At 33.4% G+C, this 23518-nt stretch overlaps 1 protein-coding gene and 1 long non-coding RNA gene across 2 annotated transcripts; one reads left to right on the top strand and one right to left on the bottom strand.

Annotated features, from left to right (window-relative positions):
* LOC120179737 (probable potassium transporter 13) lies at positions 1-4445 on the top strand. The gene is made up of 9 exons (XM_039185257.1): positions 1-232; positions 819-1050; positions 1148-1396; positions 1644-1694; positions 1971-2231; positions 2312-2364; positions 2545-2656; positions 2915-3169; positions 3256-4445. The coding sequence occupies exons 1-9, from the start codon at positions 191-193 to the stop codon at positions 4224-4226; spliced, it is 2226 nt and encodes a 741-aa protein (XP_039041188.1). The 5' UTR covers positions 1-190; the 3' UTR covers positions 4227-4445.
* A 1658-nt stretch (positions 4446-6103) lies between these two features.
* On the bottom strand, positions 6104-7774 carry LOC120179740. The gene is made up of 3 exons (XR_005521642.1): positions 7725-7774; positions 6437-6500; positions 6104-6293 (listed from the first exon to the last, which is right to left on the bottom strand). It is a non-coding gene; the product is annotated as an uncharacterized LOC120179740 (long non-coding RNA).
* Between the last annotated feature and the right edge of the window lie 15744 nt (positions 7775-23518).

The raw sequence follows: 23518 nt of genomic DNA, 5'->3' as shown, positions 1-23518 counted from the left end.
AGGAAACAGTCTATTTTACAGTTCTCTTTGCCTCTCTTCTCATTTACACTTTCTTCCTTCAATCTCTTAAAGGCCCCTTTTCTGAAATCTTTTCTTTTTGGAGGTTAGGGTTTCGTTTTGAATACCCATTTCGGAGCTGTTTTTGCTGAGTAAGAGGAAGAAAAAAAGCTAAAAAGAGAAGCATTGCTCTATGGATCCGGAAGCCGGGTCTGTGATCCGGGAGTCTCGGCTGGTACTTACCTTTTCTTTCAAATTTTCGTTTTTTTGTTGTTTTTATTGACTCTGTGTTTCTCTTTAATCGTGTTTTTTGTTGTAGTTTTCGAATGTTTTGTTACCTTTGGATTCTGTTAGTTTGCTGAGAAAATGCTAAAGGAAAGAATAGGATTTCTGATTTTTGTTTACGTTGATAATAAATAATTTTTTGTGTAGGTTATTGAAAGGGAACTACATGTGATTAATTAGCTTAGTTTACGTTGCGTTTTGAAATTATTTTTCTTTTTACTTTTTTTTTCTTTATCCGTCAGTTTTTATTAAATTTGGTTTTTCTTATCCGTTTGTTCTTTTTTCTTGCTACTCTTAACACTATGTTTTAAGTAAGTATTACATTTATTTGAAGATTTGGAGTTCCAGAATCAGTGAAATTTTATATTTTATATTGCTTCCTGCAGTTAACTTGTTAACATGTTTTTCCCCCTACTAATGTTCCATTTATTGTGGATACCAGAATAATGGCATAACATTTTTGCATATTTTATCATGTTCAAAAAATGATAATGATGAGAAAGTTCTAATATGTTTGGTGCTTTTTTTACATGCAGAAATTTTACAAGTCTACTTTATGCCTAGCTTATCAGAGTTTTGGAATTGTTTATGGTGATCTGAGCAGTTCACCAATCTATGTTTACAAAAGCACGTTTTCGGGGAGGTTAAGACTTCATGAGGAAGATGATGAAATCCTTGGGGTACTGTCTTTGGTTTTCTGGACTTTGACTCTAATCCCTCTATGCAAGTACATTATATTTGTGTTAGGGGCAGATGATAACGGTGAAGGTGCTTTCAATGACCTGCATATTTTATTACCTGATTTATCGAGAAAACATTATCTGCTCTTTGTAATGATTTCCTGAAGGAGGCCTCATTCCTGCAGGTGGAACCTTTGCTTTGTATTCATTGCTTTGTCGGCATGCAAAGTTGGGTCTTTTGAGTCCTTCCAATGCACCTGATGATGATATATCTGCATATGACTATGGGCCGCACAGGAAGGAGACTGTAGCTAGTTCTATTCTAAAAGAGTTTTTTCATAAGTATCATAGTTCTCGGATTGTGCTGCTTCTACTTGTGCTCTTGGGGACTAGCATGGTTATTGGTGATGGCATCCTAACCCCATCAATGTCGGGTATTGTCTCTCTCTGAATGACTTAGAACTAGAATTCCTTTATTATTTTCACATGGATGAATCTGGAAGTTAGATATTTTACAGAGCATGTGATGCTGCTTTGCAAATGAACTGTATGGAATTTAATACGTATGTTACATGCTGATTGATTTACTAGTAATAAAAGTTGCATTTTTTTTTACTTATCAGTAATTTTTTTTACCCCTTTATGATTTTTTTTTACTAATGAGATGCATTTCTTATTCAGTTCTTGCTGCAGTTAATGGTATCAAAGTTAAGGCTCCTAGTCTTCATGGGAGTAAGTCAAATTAGCGTTTTCTATCTTCCTTTACAGTGTAGAATCCCTTCACTATTGATCAAGAGTCACTCACTTCGTAATTACATATATCTACAAGATAAACCCACCAGCATTTTTCCAGTTACTATTTGGAAATTGCATTTGGACAGGGGGTTCTATAACTCCCTTTTCAATGGAGCTAGTATAACCTGTGAGGAACATATATATATATATATATATATATATATATATATATATATATATATGCATATCCCTAATTTATCTTTTCTCATGCAGATTATACTGTGTTTGTTGCTTGTGTAATTTTGGTGGGGCTGTTTGCACTTCAGCATTTTGGCACTAGTAGTGTTGGATTTCTTTTTGCTCCTATTTTGTTAGCATGGCTCTTTTGCATTAGTACTGTTGGAGTTTACAACACAATATACTGGAACCCACGTATAGTACGTGCTCTGTCACCATATTATGTATATAATTTTTTCAAAAAGGCTGGAAAAGATGGATGGAGTTCTCTTGGAGGCGTTGTTCTTTGCATTACAGGTTCGCCAGTTACCTCTTTTGCTAAGCCTCTTCCAAGTAAGGTAATTAGAATGATGAATTTCCTTCTTGCAATTTATCAGGTGCCGAGGCCATGTTTGCAGATCTTGGTCATTTTTCCAAACTTTCAATCCGGGTAAGTTCTTATCTGTGCTTGGATTTGAATAATTTGGAAAAGAATTAGAAATATCCTACCTATTTTGCTTGCCTCAAGTGTTATAGAAGTCTTTGTGAATGTTCTTTTATGTATCCGTTTCGTAGCAAAGCATGATATTTATGATCTTTCTTGATTTATATTTACATATCTGGTGAACAGCTTGCATTTACTGTTGTATACCCTTGCTTAATTGTGGCATATATGGGCGAGGCTGCTTATCTCTCCAAGAACAAAGAGGACCTTCAGAGAAGCTTCTATAAAGCAATCCCTGGTAAATCTAACGACCAAGTCTTGTAATATTTAATTTGAGAGTGTCCATGTAAATTTGATATCTACTGTGTTTTTTTCAAAAGTCACATGTAAACCATATAGATTAGAGATCAAATTTAAAAGTTCTATGATATGGAAGGCTGGATGAGTTTAACAGCTTTCTGTTTAGGCTGGTCCACAACTGCACGGAAAAAAAAAGATATCTGGACTGCTTAAATTTTTAGATATGTGCTCCAATCAAATAACACAATTTTTTTAGAGGTTGTATTCTGGCCAGTTTTTATCATTGCAACACTTGCAACAATGGTTGGTAGTCAAGCAATTATTTCCGCAACTTTCTCAATAATCAGCCAGTGTAGGGCTTTGAAGTGCTTCCCGCGTGTCAAGGTGGTACACACATCAAACCACATACACGGGCAGATCTACATACCCGAGGCGAATTGGATCCTGATGTTTTTATGCCTTGCTGTTGTGGTTGGGTATAGGGACACTGACATGATAGGCAATGCATATGGTACAGTCTTGGGTGCTCTATCTCTTATATCTCTCGTCTCCCTGCAACTTACTTTCGATTTTGATTTGTTTCTATTCGTGTTTTAGGTCTTGCGGTTATCACTGTAATGTTGGTTACCACCTGCTTGATGTTTCTGGTTATTGTCATGGTGTGGAAGAGGAATATTTTTAGAGCTTTAGCATTTGCCATCTTTTTCGGATCTGTGGAATTGCTTTACTTCTCCGCATGCCTGGGAAAAGTTCATAAGGGGGGTTGGCTTCCTCTGATTTTTTCGCTAATAGTACTGTCTACGATGTGCATATGGCACTATGGTACTATGAAGAAACAGGCATATGAATCGAACAACAAGATCAACTTGGACATGCTTCTAAGCATGGGCCCAAACCTCGGGATAAATCGTGTTCCTGGATTAGGCTTAATCTACTCAAACGTGGCCACAGGCGCCCCTCCAATGTTTTCCCATTTTGTCACCAACTTTCCTGCCTTTCATCGTATCCTTATATTCGTTACGGTGCAATCTCTTACAGTTCCAAAAGTTCCTGCCAATCAGCGCTTTGTTATCAGTCGCATTTGCCCACCCGAGTACCGTCTCTTTCAATGCGTTGTTAGATACGGTTACAAGGATCAAAGGAAGGATAGCCATGATTTTGAGAATCTTCTCATCGAAACCATATCGGAGTTTCTACAGCGTGGCAACAATGATAGTGAAGCATGCTGGTGGGAACCTGTAAATCAGCAGGAATCAAGCACACCCGAGGATGTTACTGCTTCAACTCATGAGAGTGGAGTTAATACCGGATCGAGCAAGAAAACAGTGAGATTTCGCGGTGTGGGATGTAACAAGGAATTGGAAGATCTAAAAGAGGCAAGGGAATCCGGTCTGGCATATATGATGGGTAGCACCTGTGTTTTGGCATGTGATACATCTTCATATTTGAAGAAGCTTGCCATAAACTTCGTTTACAGGTTCTTGAGACAGAACTGTAGGCACCCGGCCACGGCCCTCGGGATTCCACACACCTCTCTGATCGAAGTCGGAATGGTTTATCGTGTATAGATCTCGACACAATCTTAAACAAGGAAGAGTCTACTTGTGCAAGGAAGAGTCTGCAAGCTGCAAATAATCAAACGAACTGCCTGAGTTTTAACACTGCTTTGTAATTAAGGCATGTAAATTTACATACAATTTTACTCTGGTTTGGAGAGTTTTTTTTTTTACAGATCTAAGCTCTTAGGAATGAATACGCAAACATGTAATTCTCTCTCATTAGAGTTAGAACAAGAATCGGCCCCATCTTTATGTAATATCTTTTCATTCGTTTAATAAAAGTTACCTATTTGGTCATTTGTCTATTATTTATTTTTGCTCATATTATTATTATTTTTAAAATTATATTTAATGTTATAATTTGGTTTTATTTTAATTATCTGTTGTCAAAATATTAATAATAATATTAATATTATCTTTTAAAATACTTTAAATATTAATGTGATATTATTTTATGGTGACACGTTAATATCACCAACAACGAAACTAAATAATAATAATGTGATATTATTTTACTGTGACACGTCTATATAGCCTAAAACTAAATAATAAGTGTTAAGTGAGTGATAAGTACGTAGTTTACCTTAAAAGTTTTTTGCTTACGTACCGCAGGCAAACTGGATTAGACTACGTAAAACATCTTATTGATTTACATGTCAACCAAAGTACAACAACCAATACAATATATCTCAAAAAAATCACACACACATATATATATATAATCAATAAAACAGAGAGAACAAATAATTTTCTAAAGAACCCAGAAATGAAAATCCAATTTTGGACCTTGGGTGCAACTTCAAATCCGAGATGAAACTATCAAACATTGGATAAATTGTCAGGCGCCTTGACGTGGGGAGGAGATGGTACCGGGAACGCGGTGGTTGCTGCTGATCCGGGCGGCGTAGCTGGGACGCCGTAAACCTGAGGGTTGGTTCGGAAATCTTGCCGGCCTTTAGCTCTTCCGAAGAAGAAACATCCGGCACCAAGTAATATGCAGAAGAAAATTAGTGGAAGAGAGATGACAATAACCATACCCATGTTAACTTCAGCTCTTACCGAATTTTCCTTGTTCTGTAAAAATTCTTGTTTGTTTTGTCTGAAAGAGGATTCGAGGGGACAGTATTTATAAAGAGGGTTTTGGATTCTTAAACAATGGAGAGGTTTCTAGTTCTGTCCAGGGTGGCGTGGATGAGGAGGGCCAGAGCTACACGGCGGGGACCTTTTTAAGTGCCAACGGTCTTCAGCTCAACGTTCAACCCTGCAACGGCTATTTTTTTATCTTATGGATTCATATTCGGCTTGACTTGATTTTATAGGTCGATTTTTTTTAAAAAAATCACTACAACAAATTTATTTATTTTTGACATCTAAAATATTGTCACTAAAACTTATATTTATGTCACTATTTATATTTTGTGACGTAAAAATTAACGTCACGACTAACGTCACCCTAGATGTGTCATTTAATTACAAATGTGATGATTTATATATTTGCGTCACGTATTGCTAAATATATAATGACAATAATAAATAACGTCATATTATAATTTATATTCAATGACAATTAATTATGTCATGGAATTATATAAAATATTGTCATTATTTATTTATATCGTCATCAATAATATAATAATTTTATTCTATAAATAACAAATATAAAATCTCCACAATTTTTTTATTGAAAATTTTAAAAATTATATAAATTAAAATTAAATATTTTTTAAATTACATTTAAGGACAAAGATTTTTATAAATTACAATAATGGGCAATTCTTTTTATAAATTATAATAGAAGATAAATCTTCTTATAAATTACAATAAAAGACAAATCTTTTTATAATTTAAAATAAAAAACAAATCTTTTTATAAATTACAATACTGACATATACTTTTTACAAATTACAATAATAACTCATATTTTTACATATAACAATAACAACCTATATTTTTACAATCACTACATTTTGATCCCTTTTGTGTAGAATACCAAAAATCAGCCCACATATCTCAACCTCGGTCGTCACCACTTCATCTCAGTCGCCATTCTAAAATCTTGTACATACAAAAAATTAACTAGAAGCAAAACATATTAATGAATTATCTTTATTAAATTTAATTAAAGTAATGCATTAAAAAGAAAGAATATTATATATTTTAGCAGTGCATATATGACCATAAAATAATAAAAAATTGTTGATTCAAATAATATAACATACGTCCAACTCCAATTCCAAGCTCCATCAATCATTGAGAGTCTTACTGCTTTTATTTACAATGTGTCTGACAAAATTATCAAAATATTATGGTTATAGCTCCAACCAATAAATTTTTCTTAACTCAACCAAAATATTGAAAAACAAATGAAATCAAATTTATAAAAAGTGAAAAGAAATACATTTATATGCAACAACATCCGATAAACAACACGACACAAAGACAACAACAATCCTTCAGATTTCACTATAATGACCACTTTTCCCCCGTTAAAATTATTGTTCAATCCTAAGAGAAACAAAAAGTTAAACCTCACTTTCAAGAAATGAAACAAACAAAGTAGAACAATAATATTATACAGTGAAAATGATATAGATGGGAATGGAAATCCAAGAACGAAAGATAGAATAGATAGTACAAAAGCAGATTTGAGAAGATCAAGATGAAGAACAATATAGCAGTTAAGATAAAGAGGAAGAGCGACAATAAAATATTTCATTCCCATTTTCACAATGCAAACCTTAAGTACGATTGGGGTTTTAACCCAGCCTCATATCCCCCACTAATAAAACAATAAGCATAGAAGTATAAGCCTCCAAATATATGGGAAAACACAGAAAAAGTTGAACATACAGAGACATTAAAGGTAAATCTAAACAGAAGCAAACAGAGTAACCTATTTTACAAGATTTGAACTTTCCCTTGTGTTGATCTCTTATCTTTATAACTCATAAAACCCTAAACCAAAATACCAAGAAATTTTCTTTTCTAAAAAAAAGCTCTTACTTTTCCAAGCTCAAATGCCACAAAACCAAACAAAAAAAGAACGAACCAACAATCGAATATCCATTTTCAATCATCTCCTAAGAAACCCAATCCTTCATGATCTTAATAAACCAAAGCAGATAATTGCATAAATATTATGAAACATCAAAACAGAAACCCGATACTGCAAGAAAATTAGGGAAATGAAAAAAGGGGCATCTGAAAATGGCACAGAAATGAAGAGAAACCCTCTCAACTAAAACATAAGAATGCCCTAAACTGAAAAAAAACCAAGTTTTTTATTGATGAATTCTGTCAAAATATTGTCGAAAGTAAACTCAAATCTAAAAAATCAATAATGGAAAATAGAAAAAATTATGCGTGAAAATTTTAAAAACACATGAAAAACCCATAAAATAAATTACCATGGTCTCAAAAAGGGGAAAATAATGAAAAACAAAGGAAATGAAAGAAGAAAATAGGAGTAGAGATGAACAAAAGGGAAAGGAAAAAAAGAGAACATACCTGGAACGGCAGAAGCAAATGAAGAAGTTAAGAAAAAAACCCTAAATAGCATATAAATAGGTAGTAGCATTTTCTAAAATAAATTTATATTTAACTTAAAGTAAACGTGCTATGATTTAAATTTGATATTATTTTTATTTTATTTAAATAAATTTTATATTATCTTTGTATCTCTTTCAATTATATGTTTATTGTATAGTTTAAATTAAAAAAATTATATTATAAATATATCAATATTTTTAAATAAAGTATTTTACCTGATTTTAAATAAATAAAATCATTTTTAGTAAGATTTAATTTTAGAGATTATTGTCTATTAAAAAAGTAGAGATTATTGTCGAACTTTTGATAAGATCGTTAATAATAACTTATTGTATAAAAAATTATAATTTTTTAACAAGTATATTACTCAAGAATCACCGTAAGATTTTTGTTAAATTGTTTGAGTTAAAAATATTCACTTTAATATGAATTTGTTTTATTTTAATAAAAAGAGAAAAATTTCAATTTGTTTATTAATATTAGCATATATGTGAGTAAATAAAAAATTTTAATAATTGGAATCGAGTAAAACAAGAGACATTTTTTATGAATGAGATTAAAATGAATGATTTAGTCTTTTTTATATAAAAAATTACACAAATGTGACAGGTCAAGCTCAACACGTACATGATCAATGTCAGGACCTATAGATGACCAGACCAAAGTCGCTAATTTTTATTTATTAAAAATAAATAAAAATAAATAATATTATAACATTTTAATTATTCAGAATAAGATATAAAAAAAACTTGTCAAAAAACATTAAGTGACATGATTTCATGATGTCATTTAAAATTATTATATAAAAAATAGGGATAACAATAATTGACAAATAATTAATTTCATCATGCTAAAATTAATTTTTGTCACAATAATAAAACATCACTTTTAATGTCTTCTAAATTATGACGAATCAAATTGTCTCGAATAAAACTAATTAGTGACAAATGTGCAACATCACTAATTCAAATCGAATTGTCATTATAATAAATCACCACTAATACATTTTTTTTCATTGGAGACGATTTTACAACGTCATCATTTTATATAAATGTCATTAAAATGTTTCTCACCAAAGTTTTTGGTGGAAAGATTTTAACGCCAAACATATAGTAACGAAAATCAATGACTAGATATATCATTAATCACTAAATATGACGAAAAGGAAAAATCGTCACATTATAGTATATATTGTGACGTTATACGCAACGTCATATAAAAATTTCGCCACCAATTAATAAATTTGTTGTAGTGAATTCAGTTCAAGTTAGAATCAAGTTTTTTTAAAGATATAGTCGGTTTTATTTAAGATTAAAATAAAAAAAATGATCCGATATGAAATAATAATATATATTTATGTCAGATCAAGTTATATGTAAGTTTTATACTAAATATCAATTCGGGTTTTGAGCTGGATAACTAGTGAAAATATATGATACTCAAGTTTACAAAAAATTCATCTCAACCTATCTACATTTGGTAGTGTTGTCAAAAAAGTTAATTAGTAAAACAAAGAATAATATAATTAAATAAGAATTTTGTAGTCATGGAGTGGTCGTGCCGGAGTGGCTACCGGGCACGACTAGATATCATGTCGGCTTCGCCGGCGTAGGTTCGAAATCTGCCGATATCATGCCGACTAGGATTGGGTTTGAGGAAGTCAAAATGGCTCTTAGAAAGATGGGGAGGGACAAAGCTGTCGGTCCAGATCAAATTCCTATCACTGTGTGGTTGGCACTAGGAGAAGAGGGAGTTATGTTCTTGACTAACATCTTTAATATTATTTTAGAGACTGCCAAGATGCCAGAGGAGTGGAGAGAGTCTACGGTGATACCAATCTATAAGAATAAAGGAGACCCACAACGTTGTGGCAACTACAGAGGTATTAAACTACTCAGTCATACCATGAAGCTATGGGAAAGGGTGATAGAGGCTAGGTTGAGACAAGTTACTGAGGTTTCAGAAAACCAATCTGGCTTTATGTCAGGCAGGTCTACTACGGAGGCGATTCATCTACTTCGACGGCTTATGGAGAAGTTTAGGGAAAAAAATAGAGGTCTTCACATGACGTTCATTGACCTTGAGAAGGCGTATGATAACGTTCCCCGCGATACGATCTAGAAGACCTTGGAAATGAGACGGATCCGAACTGCTTATATCTGGGCGATTCATGATATGTACTGTAGATCTACTACATACGTAAGGACTACAGTTGGCGACACCGATGCATTCCCGGTGGAAATCAGACTCCACCAGGGGTCGGCTCTTAGCCCTTATATCTTCGCCTTGATTATTGTCGACATCTATTGTGCGACACCAAAAGGTGTCCCATGGTGTATGCTTTTCGCTGACGACATTGTCCTAGTTGCTGAAACTAAAACTGATCTGAATAGTAGATTGGCTACCTGGAAGACTGCTTTGGAAGAAAAAGGTCTAAGGATCAATATTGAAAAGACATAGTATTTATGTTCAAACTTCAGTGGGAACCAAAACGATGAAGATGTAGAAGTATGCATAGAAGGGCACGTTCTCCCCTCAAAGGATTATTTTAAGTACCTAGGGTCTATGATACATAAAGATGGGGGGTGTAGATGATGACGTTACACACCGTATTAAGGCGGGATGGCTAAGGTGGAGGGCTGCTACTGGGGTTTTGTGTGACAATAAGGTGCCTTTAAAACTTAAGGGAAAGTTTTATAGAATGGCAATAAGACCAGCGCTGATGTATGGATCAGAATGTTGGGCAATCAAAAAGGATCACGTAAGGAGGATGGAGACCGCAGAAATGAGAATGCTACGATGGGCATGTGGTAGGACTCTGTGGGACATGACACCAAACTCTGCTATTAGGATGTTCTTGGGGGTGGTGCTTGTATCCGAAAAAATGAGGGAGGGAAGACTAAGGTGGTTTGGGCATGTCCTTAGGTGACAACCGTCGGATGCGGTCAGGAGGGTAGAGTCGATTACAATCGATGGTGCCAGAAGGAGAGGACGACCAAGGCAGAAGTGAGAAGACTGCTTGAGATCTAATTTGAAGGATTTAGCCCTTACCAAGGACATGACCTCTGACAGGAAAGTATGGAGACTTAAGACCAGGGTAGCCGAGTAGTGCGGGTCACATCCATTAGGTGTATCATCTCTGTCTTCTTATAATGCCTTTGTAATAATTTCCATGACGACTACTTTTTTTTATACGTTTCTGCCATTGAAATCTATGAAGGCTTTTAACTAGGGTAGTGGAGTAGTGTTGCCTAAGTTTAGGTTTTAACCTATTTGACTTTATTCCTTATCGTAACTTGATATGGTTGACTTCTGTGTATCATTCTCTTCATGTGTCCTTTTTTTACATTTAGCCAGGTCTTACGTTTCTGTCTATATGCAGAGATTTTTACGCACAGATTTATTAGCAGAGACTACTTCTCATTACAGACGCGCATATGAAGATTGTTCAACTATGTATTTATTTATTTATACATGCATTGCATTTTATCTTTATTTTAAATTTTTCTGACTGCCAGAGGTCTTCCACGGAAGCTGCTCTCAACCTGGCATTGGGGGCAACCTACTACCCTGCCTCCCCTTACCCCATTGCATATGGGAATAGGGTTTTGTTGTTGTTGTTATTGTTGTTGTATTTTTCAATGACAAAATTTTGAATAAAGTTGACGCCATCTTATTGCTTCAAAAACATTGGATTGAGTATGACGATAATGATGAATGATCGTAATAGCATCTTCAATTTACAACTATTGTCTTCATGCCCGAGTATCGTTGCCGAGTTCTCGATCAGCAATTGTTCTACTCTCTCTTTCCTGAACCGAAACATGAAGAATATCACATGGAAGGACCTAAGCTCTCACCTTCCTTCAATAATGTCACTGAAATCACTGGCATTTACTGGAAATAGAATCAGTGTCGCCTCTTGGCCGACGCCATCTTCGGGGACAATCCCTCCGGTTAAATCTTTAAAACTCCAGTCTGTAAGATAACTTGGTCTAGTTATAACGCCGATCATTTCAATATTTCCAACAAGCATAGACACTACACGCGATATGGGTGGCCACATCGACGGCGATCCCTAAGTACACAGAAGTGCCACCATGACCATTCGGAGAGCTTCGTTTTCATGGAAGTGTTTAACAGAAGATATATGTTTTTTAGGTCAAGTCGGATTTGAGTGAAAGATATATATTCTCGGGTCGAGTCGGGTTGACCAAAAACTCGATCTTAACTCGACTCGTTGTCATCCCTAGTGGACATCATCAGTAAAATAGATAATTAATCGAAAAAATTAATTTTTAAGATGAACATAATCAATAAAATAATTAATTAATCGAAGAAAATAATCCATTGTCCGCTAACAGCGATACATAAAGCAGGGTGGACTTGACTTGAGTTTCACTAATCATTAGTTTGAAAGATAATTAAGGTAATAACATAGTTAAATGAGAATTGTTTTTAGTGGTTTTTTTTTTTATATTTCAGCACTCGCAGGGTTTCTAATGTAGACATGTTCCCCATAAATGCCGGCAAAGGAACAGAGAAGAAGTTGTGATCAATCATCCTGCATCACCAAACAGTATATATGATTATCACCAGTTACTATAAAAACAAAGCTTTTGCTTAAGAAGATATTTAAAATATGTAATAATTTTGTATACATTCTTACAAGAATGTCGAAAAAGGTAAACCCAAAAGCTCCATTGGTATCACTCCTCGTATATCTAAACCAGATACAATCCTGACAAAAGTGTACCCAAGTACGTAAAGTTTTAGGGAGAAATGATGGTAAAGACTTGAATATATCGGAAGAGACTTGAATATATCGGAAGAGAGAGGGATTCTCTCCGGAAAGATATGCTAATATATGGTTAATATACGGTGTTATCGGATACATTATAATATATTTATAATATTCGATTTAGCGTTATCGGAAATGTTGAATAATAATAATGTAGTAGGTCTAAATCATGAAGAAATATTAAAAAATTTGGCAACCGGTAAACTTGGCTTGTCGGTTTGTGTCGATACAAATGAAAAATGGATCGCTCCATAGCAATATTACAGGTACAAATATGACAAAACCGGTCCTAAAATGACAAAACCGGTAAAACACTACCGGATATGTGTCGAGTGTCGATAATTTAATATAAGTATCGAAACTTTCTGAATTTAAAAGAGAAGAAGTTATAGCGCCTATAAAGTGTCGATATTTTAAAAAAATATATCGATCCACAACAATATAACAGGTAAAAATATGATAAAATTGGTCTCAAAAATGACAAAACCGGAAAAAATTACCGGATATATTGAAAGTGTCGATAATTTAATATTAGTATCGACACTTTCTGAATTTAAAAGAGAATAAGTTATAGCGCCTAAAAAGTGTCGACACTTTATGAAAATGTATCGATCCTTACCAATATAACAAGTAAAAATATGATAAAACAGGTCTAAAAAATGACAAAATCAAAAAAAGTTATCGGATATGTTAAAAGTGTCGATAATTTAATATAAGTATCGACACTTTCTAAATTTAAAAGAGAAAAAGTTATTGCGCTTAAAAAGTGTCGACACTTTATGAAAATGTATTGATCCATAACAATATAACAGGTAAAAATATGATAAAACAAGTCTCAAAATTGACAAAACCAGTAAAACGCTACCGGATATATTGAAAGTGTCGATAATTTAATATAAGTATCGAAACTTTCTGAATTTAAAAGAGAAGAAGTTATAGCGCCTATAAAGTGTCGATACTTAAAAAAATATATCGATCCACAACAATATAACATGTAAAAATATGATAAAACAGGTCCCAAAATTTACAAAACCAGTAAAACGATACCAGATATGTTGAAAGTGTCGATAATTTAATATAAGTATCGACACTTTCTGAAATTAAACTAAAAAGTGTCGACACTTTATGAAAATGTATCGATCCATAACAATATAACAGGTAAAAATATGATAAAACTGGTCTAAAAAATGACAAAACCGAAAAAAGTTACCAGATATATTGAAAGTGTCGATAATTTAATATTAGTATCGATACTTTCTGAATTTAAAAGAGAAGAAATTATAGCGCTTAAAAAGTGTCGATACTTTATTAAAATGTATCGATCCTTATCAATATAACAGGTAAAAATATGATAAAACAAGTCTCAAAAATGACAAAACCGGAAAAAATTACCAGATATGTTGAAAGTGTCGATAATTTAATATAAGTATCGACACTTTCTGAATTTAAAAGAGAAGAAGTTATAGCGCTTAAAAAGTGTCGGCACTTTATGAAAATGTATCGATCCAGAACAATATAACAGGTAAAAGTATGATAAAACCGGTCTCAAAATCACAAAACCGGTAAATAGATACCGGATATGTTGAAAGTGTCGATACTTTAATAAGTACGCATAATAAATTATCGATACTTTCAAAGAAATATGTAAATATCCTGTCGAAAATATCGACACTTGACATAAAAGTATCGACACTTATGTAGTTGTATCGATTAAATATAAATAACATATCCGGTGTAAATATAAAGGCATAGTTATCCTCTGAAAATAGATAGAGTTTTTGAAATCGAAGCGTAATTGTTGTTGCATTTCAGAAGGCGTTTCTACGTGAAGTTTTGTTTGTTTGTTGCTGCAGTCGAATCAAAAGGTACGTTGTTGAAACCCTAATTTTTTTATTATTACAGTAATCGGAAATAGGATTTTATGTGTTGTTGTTTGGGGGGTTTTCGAAGTAAAGAAGCATTTGAGACCGAATCGACACTTTTAGTTAATATTTATAGGTAAAAATGATATTATAAGTAGAAAATGATATTTTAGGTTGTATAAATATGCTGACACTTGTTGTAGTGGCCATTCAAATTCTTTTGAAGACCAACCGTTTTACCACAAAGAGTGGTTATTGATTTTTGTATATTGAATAAAGTGTATGTAAGCAGTATTTGATTTGATTTGATTTGCGCAAACTGATATATGAAGGAAAAATGAAGTCAATGGGAGGAAAGCAACCAAAGGGTGGATATATGTACTTCTAGTAAGTATCAGTCTTTTTGTTATTATTGTTAAAATGGTAATTGGATTAAAACTTTAAATTGATTACAAATTTTAAATGTTGACAGTATGGCTGAATGCAAAAGGATGAAGGAAGATGGCACACACAGCGGTTTGGTATGTAAAATGAAATTGACATTGAGTATTATTTATCGTTAATGTATTGATTAAGAAACATTTACGCTTAATATTAGGTGACAAAAGATGTGAGGTCGAAATGGAATTCGATGAGTGATGCCGAAAAGGAACCTTACATCACACAGTCAAGGAATGATAGTAAAGAATACAAAGAACGGATGAAAGTATATGAAAAAAAAGTATTCATTAAACTTGTAAATACGTTGATACAAGATATATAAGAACAATTACACTATATATTGTTAAAAAATGTAGGAAGTGTCGACAAAGTGCAGCATAAAAAGGGTGAATTCATTAATTGAACACCTTAAAGAGAAGGATCAGTTGAATGTGCTGAGGGAAATGGGGTTTGGATCATTGATAGGAGTAGGGGATCGACCAATTCGGAAGGAATTGTGTCGATCCTTGATGGAGCAAATTGATGTCAAACAATGTATTGCTAAATATGGTGATTATTCATTCCCTCTGGGGGTATCGACTGCTGTAGTCGTCTTGGGGGTACAAAACAATGACAAAAGTGTTGTAGAAGTCTGTAGGAGTAAGAACTGGAAAGCACTTGCCTCCAAATATGGTTTGAATAAGAATGTGGCATATGCTGAAGTTGAAGAGGATATCAAAAGTGGATCTTACGGTGGGGGATGACCTGAAGGCCCGAGTTCTATTGTACCTTGTCGGGATATTTCTTTGTCCAACGGGTGATACGTCAACGAACAAGGACGATATGAATCTCATTTGCGATGAAGGCTTGAAGGGTGAATTCAATTGGGCTGAATATATCCATTCGAGATTGATTGAATCAATAATCACGTTTCAAAAGGGTAGCCAGAGATACCTCAAAGGGTGCATAGCAATTTTAGAGGTAACTGAGTTGAAGAATGTTTTTGTTTTTTTATAAAATGATAGTATATTTATTATATAAAATGATAACTTTTATTATAAATACAGGTTGCACTGTTCGATTTTTGGTCGGGCTGTGATAGTTTGTCGGCTTATGAAAGAAACGGAGTGGCACGTATCCGTGCATGGGGGAAGGAAGAGGTGGTTAGAGTGATGACGAAGTTGAAGTTGGATAGACCGAGGAAGCTAGAAATGGTAATAAATGTAATTAAATAATATTAAGAATATAATCAATGTCTTAATACAAATTTAATTTTGAAGGTTATTATCAAGGAGTTAGAGGAGACAGAGAAGGTAGAGGAAGCAGAGGAGGCAGTGGAGAAGGAAGAAGAGATGGTTGGAGGGGTGGATGACGGTCGGGGGGATTACGGTGAGGGAAAACAGAGTAAATTCGATATTTTGATGTTTGAATTGGCTGATATTAAAAAAATCCTTTTTGACATTCATCAAAGACAATCAAGAGATGAAGAGACACTTGAGAGGTATAAGGGGGAAGTGGAAGGAAAGGTAGATGTAGTGGTGAATGAAGTTGAGGTGTTGAGGGAACTTAATCTGTTGATGGGTGGAAAAATTGATGTAGTTGTCAAGGAGGTTGTGGAATTGAAGAGTGAACTTACGGGGCTGAAGGAGGTAGTTGAGAAAAACTTGGAAGAAGGGGGGAAAATGAAGGGTGAAATAAAAGAGATGAAGAGTTATGTAGAGCAAAAATATGATGAATTGAAAAAATTTAAAGAAGAGAAGATGGAGGAAGAAGAAAAGATGGAGGAAATGAGGAGAAAGGATGTCACTAACATCTATACACCGGAGAGTGTTATAGATGCATATTTGGATTCGGAATGTCCTGCACCCCAGAAGAAGAAGCAGAAGGTAAGTTGAATAAAAGAAAACTTAATTTGATTTTTATCATGTTGTTGTGACTAAAATTTGTATGCAAAACTGTAGGTTGAAAAAGTGGTTATTCCAAGCGGAATTGAACCGGTCGAAGCTGCAATTTGTGATTATTTATGGAATAGTGAGTTAGAATCGGGGTAAGTTAAATATATTGCTTTGTGAGTGATATTTAAATATTCATGACAATATATTAATCCTAATGATTCATACATATGTTCTGTAATCTCAATGGGAAATCAATACGCTAGTGTATCCGACGTTGCAACGTTGAAGCCTAGTGAATGGGTTGGCGGTGTGGTAAGTAGACATCGATTAAAAGTTAAAACCTATTGAATATATTCTGATTGTGTAATTAATTTTGTTAGGTTATTGATTTGCTCGCCTGGATAGTATGCTACGATTCTAAAAAGTCAGGTCGGACGATTGGATACATTCCATACCACTTAGCGGTGAGTTAAACTAATAAATGTTGAAAAGTAATGTTATAGACTGTAAATTAATAATGATTGTCACGTAATTGTAGCAACAGGCGTTGGACAACGTCTGTATTGAGGGTATTGTGATTTTTTGGGGTCCCATGTTGCATAACTATATGAAATTCACCAACTGTGAGAAGGTAAGACACCATACGAATAGGCATAAATGATGTTTTTGGATATATAATGTTGAATTTTGTCAAATTGGGTGTGAAATTTGTTACAGATCATGATCACAATAAACCACAATAATTCACATTGGTATCTGTTGGTGTTGGATATGGTAGACCGTGTTGCAACTATATATGATAGTCTGTTTACATCTGAAGCAGCTAAACAGAGAGTAAATGATGCTAAAAGATTGGTATGTATGAAAGGAAATTATGTCAATTATAATGCATAATTTGTTTGGATCATAACTTCATATTTTTTTAATGCAGATGAAAATATTAGATAGTTATAATAAGAAACGCATTTGGGTAGAAGCATGTGGATCTCTAGGAAATTTCCCCTTGCAAAGATTCAAATTTGCAGAGCATAAGATGAACGAGCAATCGAATGGACATGATTGCGGCATTTATGTGATGATGTGGATGGAATCGATTGGTTCTAGAGGGGCTACTTGTGATTTTGTAAGTAGAATTAAAAATTTGTTTGCGGTTAAATTGTTAAAAGTCATAGATTGAATGATGTGGTCTACAATACTTAACGTATTGACAATTTGAATATAGGTTGTTGGAGAATGCGATCGTATGCGAATATTAAACGATCTCGTAAGCCACAATCAAAATCAACTAAGAGAGAAGATGACAAAAGCTGCCATGCTACACAAGAATAACAAAAGGAAGGGATGATGTAAATGCATGGTTAATTTGTATAAGATTTTTAATTTTGTATAAGATTTATAATTTTGTATGTGAATGTAATTATGTATGAGATAAGAAAAGTTATCCAAATGTTTTTTGTACATGTTTCTTATACACAGTAGGAGTCATGTTTTTTGTCTGCATTATTCCAAATGTCACTAACATAATTGTCATCATGTACGGGACTGAATGATCATTCCATATTTAGGTATGTTCAATAACTACAAAATGCAATAACTTTAAAGTAATAGGTAAATTTACAATATAGGTGGCAAAAATAGAATATAATAATGACAAAATTATTAAACAAAAAGATTTGATTCCAACATTTTGTCCAAGTTTGGGAACTTAATAGGTAAAATATACCGATTTAATGAGAGAATATGTAAACTTATGTGTCGATACATTTATAACAAGTGTCGATCCCAAAAACATCGAAAACCATAATTATAATGTAATAGGTAAATTAGCAATATAACCGGTCTAAATATACCAGTTTTTGAGAAAACAGGTGTAAAAAAAGTAGCAACACAAATCAAACAAGTGTCGATACTTTTGGTCCAAAATGTATTTCAAAACCAAGTGCACTAAAAAGTGTCGATACATTTATAACAAGTGTCGATCCCAAAAATATCAAAAACCATAATTATAACGTAATAGGTAAATTAGCAATATAACCGGTCTAAATATACCGGTTTTTGAGAAAACATGTGTACAAAAAGTATCGACACAAATCGAACAAGTGTCGATACTTTTTGTCTAGAATGTATTTCAAAACCAAGTGCACTAAAAATGTCGATACATTTGTAACAAGTGTCGATCCCAAAAATATCGAAAACTATAATTATAATGTAATAGGTAAATTAGCAATATAACCGGTCTAAATATACCGGTTTTTGAGAAAACCGGTGTACAAAAAGTATCGACACAAATCGAACAAGTGTCGATACTTTTGGTCCAAAATGTATTTCAAAACCAAGTGCACTAAAAAGTGTCGATATATTTATAACAAGTGTCGATCCCAAAAAAATCGAAAACCATAATTATAATATAATAGGTAAATTAACAATATAATTGGTCTAAATATACCGGTTTAAATTGAAAACATGTTACCATAATGTATCGACACATTATTAACTTGTGTCGATACCTTTTTAAATTACTCATTTTTTTCATTTATTATAAATATGATACAAACTCTAAATCGAAGAACCCTAAACCTAAAGGCAGAAAAGAACTCATCTACTCCGACGAATACCAGCGTTCATAACTGTTACGATCAGATATTCAGGTAGATTTTTTGATATTTTGCCATAAATTAGGGTTTGTTTGATTTGCATATTGGTATTTTTTTTCCTTAATGTGTTTTTGTTCCAATGTAACAACATCCACACCAAAAATGGCTCCAAAACGTCAGCGTCAGAAGCGGGGTCTTTCTCAAATCTCTTCTCAACCCACATCTTCCCAACCCAGCTCTTCTCAACTACAACCTCCTTCTCAAACAATCGCCCCTTCTAAGGAAATTAGGTCGTTCGAAACTGACAACTTTAGATCCGATGCGGAGAAAGAAAGATGGCAAAGGAGTTTTAAAGTAAGGAAGATTCGTCCCGAACGTCTCATTGATTTGGGTTTCTTGTTCGATGATAAATATGTTTTTAGTTTTAAATCCGTATTTACATCTTGGGGTTGGCTTGAATTCCTTGGTGTAGAACCAAAATATTACCCCAACCTAGTTAGAGTCTTTTACAACAATGCTTCCTTCGAGTATGAGCCTAATAAGAGTAATATAATAGGAATTAATACCCATGTCATGGGGAAGGATATATATATATCTCCGGAAACTATTGCGAATGGTTTAGGTGTAGCGAATAAAGGGGATTCAGATGAAAATGATGTAGATTGGTCTACAATTAAACGAGTTGCTAGAAATAACCCAATTCACCTAGATCTAGAGTACAGAGTGTTTCACAAAATGCTGACTTGGTTTATTCGACATAGTAGGGGAAAACATTCAATGCTTCTAGAAAACGATTATTGGTGGATAACAAAGTATAAATCCAAAGCCAAAACGGCTCCAAACATTGCTAAACTAATTTTTAATACAATTGTATATATAGTCACAAAGGGAACATCAATTTCAACTTCACTACCATATGGATGTGTCATCACCCATCTGTTGAATAAGAAAGAAGTTGATTTTTCGTTTGACTCCCCTGTTCGATTAACCCGTAATATTGACATGTTATTTGTTAAAAAACGGGATATGATTTTGTTGAAAAAGTCGGTTGGAAGCGTGTCAAGGATGTCGGATTAGATCTAGAGAGAGAGGACAATGAATATGACCAACCAATGGGAGACGCGATGATGGAAGAAGCTGCAGAAGCTCAAGTTGGACAGGATGTCACAATTACGATAGTGATGAAATACATGGTCAATTTTCAGGAGCATATTGATTCCCTTGTGAGCGGAATACGAGCTGATATTTTATCATTGTGCGATGAAGTCTCCATGTTGCGTGACGAATTACGGCAACGACATCAAACGAGTTAGGTAATTAATTATTTATGTTTCTAAACATTTACAAGTTCTGAATTGTATTTTATTTTCTTTTAACAGATGTGGACAACCAAGCGGTCAATGAAGATGATGATGAAGATGATGATGATGATGATGATGATCCAAACAAGTATATCGTGTCTGCAACGCCACTTGCAAAAAAACTATTAATTTTTTATGTCAATGGTGTCCTTGCCTATATCCCAATACATCCAGAAGGTTTTAATTCTGTTAATTTGTATCCATTATTTTAACATATAAGCGTACAACTTTAATCTCTTTTTCTTCATGTTGCAGATGTTATCCTCAGAAATGGATTATATGAATTTATGCAATTTTGTTTACAGAATTTTGTTATTGCCATTTGGTCATCCAAGATGAGGTTAGAACTATTGAGCAATTCAAATTACTATAGCCAAAATCGTTAATATACAATTAAATGTTAACATTCAAACTTGATTACAATCTCAGGCATAACATGGACCGTGTACTTGATAAACTACGTTTGTTCTCTGACCACTTTATATTCGTTTGGGTAAGATGATTGTCATTACGCTTTTCTAACTTTAATTTCTCTAAGATTCCTACATATTTATGTTCAATGGTTTGTAAGCAGGATCAAAGTAAGTGCAAAACAGAAGATAAGTTTACCTACTGTAAAGATCTCAATGATGTTTGGAATGAGTTTACTGATTTTAATGCCCTAAATACACTGTTGGTCAATGATTCACCGCGAAAAATGATTTATAATCCGGTAAGTTACATTCATGCCATATTTTCATAGTTAAACAGTTGTTCATAGATTGATTGATTAACAATGTATGTTTTTATTAGATAAACAATTACATATGTTCACATTCTTTCGACGTTGCTTCCCATTCGGGCGACGATGCTCTAAGTATGACACAAATTTATTCCTGATTATGCTCATTTAGTTTCTTGTTCCTTATAAAAAAAAATTTAGTTTCTTGTTAGTAAAATTGCATCTGATTAGTTTGATAATTGAAATTATTTATTTATGTCCTCAACAAAAGGTGGTAAAATACGCGAGTATTTAAAAATTTTGTTGAAGCCGCCTAATGTTTCGGACTTCGTTAGCGATACCCTTTTTCATCGGATTAATTTCGTTGTAGGTACATTATTTGAACATTGTTATCTATAAATTTATTGTGTATGTATGCTTTGGTTTGATTACACAGTATGAATCAATTATGCAATTTCTATGTTCAATTTAACATGTAATTTCATTTTCATTTTATTTATAATTAGAGTTTGAATTTAAATGTAAATTTTAGTCTTAAACTGAAATTCCATCCATCCTAAAAACAACTTACTCAATGGATGCATCGGGAGAAAACATCAAATTCCATTTCTAAGGTAACAACTTACCTTTTTCAAATATCAACATTAGTGATAATGTGCATAATGAATTTGTCCATAATGTATTTCTAAGGTAACACTTACTTACCTTTTTCAAATATACGGGTTTTTGAGAAAACAGGTGTACAAAATGTATCGATACAAATAAAACAAGTGTCGATACATTTAAAACAAGTGTCGATCCCGAAAACATCGAAAAACATAATTATAATGTAATAGGTAAATTATTCATGTAAAAGGTCTAAATATTCCGGTTTTTGAGAAAACAGATGTACAAAAAGTATCGACACAAATCTAACAAGTGTCGATACTTTTTCTCCAGACTGTATTTCAAAACCATGTGCAATACAAAGTGTCGATACATATATAACAAGTGTCGATCCCAAAAACATCGAAAACCATAATTATAATATAATAGGTAAATTAGCAATATAACCGGTCTAAATATACCGGGTTTTGAGAAAAACATGTGTATAAACAGTATCGACACAAATAGAACAAGTGTCGATACTTTTGGGCCAGAATGTATTTCAGAACCAAGTGAACATAAAAGTGTCGATGCATTTAAAACAAGTGTCGATTCCGAAAACATCGAAAAACATAATTATAATGTAATAGGTAAATTATTCATGTAAACGGTCTAAATATACCGATTTTTGAGAAAACAGGTGTATAAAAAGTATCGATACAAATATAACAAGTGTCGATACTTTTTCTCCAGAATGTATTTCAAAACCAAGTGTACTAAAAAGTGTCGATCCCAAAAACATTGAAAACTATAATTATAATGTAATAGGTAAATTAACAATGTAACCGGTCTAAATCTACCGGTTTATGAGAAAACAGGTATACATGAAGTATCGACACAAATACATCAAGTTTCGATACATTTTTGTCCAGACTAAATTTTAAAAACCAAGTACACAACAAAGTTTCGATACATTTATAACAATTGTCGATCCCAAAAACATAATTATAACCAAATGTCTCTAACATCATGTGCTGGAGGTTCATAACCATTCCATTCCGTATTAAAAAAAATCAGTTGAAGTAGACTGCGTGCTTGTATTCAAACCCAGCTTGACTTGAGGACATATTAGTTTGTTATGTCCCTCACTGTTGCATAACCCACATCGCCTAATCATCTTCTCGACCTTGTTCTTTGTTACTTCTTTTCGCTTGCGTTGTTTCCGTTGAGGGTCGCGAACGTTGTTTAATACACTGCTTCGATTGACTGAATCATTCAAACCAAACGAGTTCTCAAATTCTTCTGTTAGTCTTTTCATCACATCTCTTGCGGTTTTGAAAGACGCGTCTGTCTTTGATGCAGCGTAGCATAACATACTTGCTGTTGCACGTAGAGAAACAAACCTTGCCATTTGCATTATTTCTTGAGGCACATTCAAATCAACAAAACTGGGTGCAGAAGCCTTCGCATCCTTAGTCCACCTACTTTGAATCAAAGACCCGGGCAAATATGT

Source organism: Hibiscus syriacus, unplaced genomic scaffold (assembly GCF_006381635.1).
Source record: "Hibiscus syriacus cultivar Baekdansim isolate YM2019G1 unplaced genomic scaffold, ASM638163v2 tig00112445_pilon, whole genome shotgun sequence".
Lineage (NCBI taxonomy): Eukaryota > Viridiplantae > Streptophyta > Magnoliopsida > Malvales > Malvaceae > Hibiscus > Hibiscus syriacus.
The sequence above is the reverse complement of the archived record's forward strand: the minus strand, read 5'-3'. Positions and strand labels throughout refer to the sequence as shown.

Excerpts from the sequence above, each read along its gene's own strand:
- LOC120179737 (XM_039185257.1), top strand. The coding sequence starts at position 191 with ATGGATCCGGAAGCCGGGTCTGTGATCCGGGAGTCTCGGCTG. Across the intron at positions 1,397-1,643 it reads CCTAACCCCATCAATGTCGG|TTCTTGCTGCAGTTAATGGT; the intron begins GTATTGTCTCTC and ends TTTCTTATTCAG. Across the intron at positions 2,232-2,311 it reads CGTTGTTCTTTGCATTACAG|GTGCCGAGGCCATGTTTGCA; the intron begins GTTCGCCAGTTA and ends GCAATTTATCAG.